The 3,102-nt window shown below is 49.1% G+C and overlaps 1 protein-coding gene across 1 annotated transcript in view; it reads left to right on the forward strand.

Moving 5' to 3' along the window:
• The window catches only part of metap1 (methionyl aminopeptidase 1), a 20,528-nt gene extending 18,184 nt beyond the window's left edge, over window positions 1-2,344 (forward strand). Inside the window, exons 8-11 of the mRNA XM_015376330.1 lie at window positions 113-244; window positions 319-462; window positions 541-606; window positions 689-2,344. Coding sequence (XP_015231816.1) covers window positions 113-244; window positions 319-462; window positions 541-606; window positions 689-855 — 509 coding nt within the window. The 3' untranslated portion in view covers window positions 856-2,344. The remainder of the gene's footprint in view (window positions 1-112; window positions 245-318; window positions 463-540; window positions 607-688) is intronic.
• The last annotated feature ends 758 nt before the right edge of the window (window positions 2,345-3,102 follow it).

Genomic DNA, 3,102 nt, shown 5'->3' on the forward strand with positions numbered 1-3,102 from the left:
CTTTGCATGTAAACCTGCTGCCTGCAGTGTGAACGTAGCATAAATGTTTTGATGTTAAAATGGCCATCCTCCGTTTAACCTGATGTCTTACCCCGACCCTTTTCCTCCTCAGTGGACATCACAGTGTACCACAACGGTTTCCATGGTGACCTGAATGAGACCTTCTTCGTGGGCGAGGTGGACGAAGGAGCGAAGAGGCTGGTGCAGACGACGTACGAATGCCTGATGCAGGCCATCGACTCCGGTAGGCCTGTTCATCTCGGTCCGTCGGACCCGCTGTTCCGAGTTAATAACACCCCCCCACCCCCCCTCCCACAGTGAAGCCGGGCGTTCGCTACAGAGAGCTGGGGAACATCATCCAGAAACACGCTCAGGCTAACGGCTTCTCGGTGGTCCGGAGCTACTGCGGCCACGGCATCCACCGGCTGTTCCACACCGCTCCCAACGTGCCGCATTACGCCAGTGAGACCGCCGGGATCAGAATCGCATCATAACCCGCCCACCCCACCCCCTAACCTCTGCGCCTGTTTGATTTCACAGAGAACAAGGCGGTGGGAGTGATGAAGCCAGGTCACGTGTTCACCATCGAGCCCATGATCTGTGAGGGTGAGTGACATCGCCAGAGGCCCGCCTCCACCACGGGTTCCCATAGTTCTGATTGGTCCCGCCCTCTCTGTGTGTTTTTAAGGTGGTTGGCAGGACGAGACGTGGCCTGACGGCTGGACGGCCGTCACCAGGGATGGCAGGAGGTCAGCCCAGTTCGAGCACACGCTGCTGGTGACGGAGACGGGTTGTGAGATCATGACCCGCCGCCTGGAGGACCACGGACGGGCTCACTTCCTGAGCCAGATGTAGGCTCCAGCGGAGCCGGCAGCGCACGGACCGGACCTGTTCCAGAACCCCAGAACCTCTGGGTCTCAGACTCAACCTTCACTCCCAACTCCACTGAAGACGCGTCGCTTCGAGAGCCCAGTGGGGGGGGGCAGGCGGTTCTGACGGCGCCGGTTCCTCGAATCAAACAGAAGTACTTGAACGCGTCTGGTGTGAGAAGGCCGCTTCGTTAGTCCGAAACGGGTCCGGATCAGGAGAGCGGCTCAGCTGGAACCATCGTTCTGCTCTTTTCTGTCAGCCCGCCGCCGCCAGAGATGAGCCGGACCGGATCCGCACCGCTGAGACCAGAACCAGACCCGCCCACCAGAACTTAGAGGGAATTCAGCTGGTACGGCTCAGAGCTGATCTGGGCCGTACCAGCTGCCTCCTGGACAGAAGTCCTGAGTGAGTCGGATCAGGAAGGTCCAGACCGAGTCGATTATTCTACCAAATAACGTCGCTGTAAAAACTCCGGGTTTTTATTGCTCAGCTTTAAGTCTTCGGACAGGAGAAAGGTTCTGTTTGTGACGAGCAGCAGTAGAACCGGGCCGGGCAGGTTCTGAGCGACAGCTGCAGCTTTAAAGTATTTAAATCAAAAACACAAACGTATTCGGTGGCGTCTGATGTAACGTGTTTGACCTCAGCAGGAGGCCGGTAGTAGAACCACGGGGGGGTGAGCAGAACCGGGTTTGGGCTTTAAGATCCGGTCCCGCCGCTGCTGCTTGGCTGCCGAGCCTCAGCGGAACGGGGAGGACGCTCTCCTTCCTGTTCACCTTTGACCCCCGCCCCCCCTGCTGTCATCGTTGTTTCTCTGCACTCTTTGTACTTCTGATGGCGTAATAAAGGACTCTTCTGTAGCTCCGTGTGGCTGATTGTCTGCGACCCGCCGGGTTTTCCAGAACCTTGGCTCTAAATGTCCGCCATCCGCCTCCCACCTCCACCTGCTGCTGGTAGCAGATGAGGAAACAATGGCGGCTCCTCTTTGATGAAGGAGGAGCTCGGCGGCTCGGTTACCCGGTGGACTGATTAGCATAATCATAGTCAATATCTGTTTATCCCTTTTATTTTGTACAAAAAATAAACTTTAAACTCCCTCAATGGGCCTGTATCCCTTTATCCATGTACAATAAAAACTATTTAATTACTTTTTGGTGTTTTTTGAAGCATATGGGGATCTGACCTTAAATTGTTTGTTTGTTTTTTTTTTGTACAAAACTAAAGGGATAAATCTGACGTGTTGAGCGTGCGTATTGACTATAAGTACGCTTAACCTGACACCGGCCCAGAAAACTTGGACGTCTTTCATCATTTCTTACAGCAGCAGCTTAGCAGTGAAGATGGAACCATTTTTAATTCCCTAAAGAATTATTATTGCTTTATTTTCACATCATCATTTTACTTGAAGTGATTTAATTGCCTTAATTTTGGATTCTGATATATTTGAATCTGTTAATGTTGATGTGAAATCTAATTGAATAAATACATTTAAAAGAAAAATATTGATGAAAATGTTGAAATCTTCCACAGTTACATATACGGCTGAACTTCAAATTACTATTTATAATAAAATAATTACAATTTGAAAATGTATATATTAATTTTTGTAGATTATGGTTTTTGGGGAGTTGAACAGTCTGTTCAAAGCTCGTACCAAAAAAGGTAAAATCAATCCACTGGACTTTGTTTCCAAGTTTGAAGACATTTCTCTTCCATCCAAGAAGCTTTTTCAATTCCAAATGTCAGAAATAGCGCTCAGTTCCAGGTTTTATCCAATAGCCCAACAAAGCCTGGTTTTTGTTTAGAAAATCATCAACCAGTAGGTATGGGGGCTTCTTTGTTAGCCTGCAATGCCCCATACCTGTCTATGTCTCTAAATGTGGGGTTATTAAAGGGAATTGTTATTCTTCTGTTTCCCTGTAAAGGGGGATTCAGAGGTGGGTGTGAAAACTTTCTTTAGAATATAGGGGGCCCCAGTAAGAGAAGTTTAATGAATCTGTGTTTCAAAATGTTGCTGCTTGTATCACTGAATGTGTGGCCAAGAAAAAAAAAAAGTAAATTAAGCTAAATTTAAACGGCTCCAGAACAGATGGGAATATTTCGTCCCCCTGAGCTGTCCTCAGTCCAATCCCAAAGCGCCTGTTTACTGTTCAGTGTCCTTCCCAATGAAGCTACACTCAGCTGTGGAGGGAGCCTTAAGGTTCTCATTCATACCCCACCTTGATTCAATTGAAT

The sequence above is a fragment of the Cyprinodon variegatus genome, unplaced genomic scaffold (genome assembly GCF_000732505.1).
Source record: "Cyprinodon variegatus isolate N-32 unplaced genomic scaffold, C_variegatus-1.0 Scaffold133, whole genome shotgun sequence".
In the NCBI taxonomy this organism is placed as follows: Eukaryota; Metazoa; Chordata; class Actinopteri; order Cyprinodontiformes; family Cyprinodontidae; genus Cyprinodon; species Cyprinodon variegatus.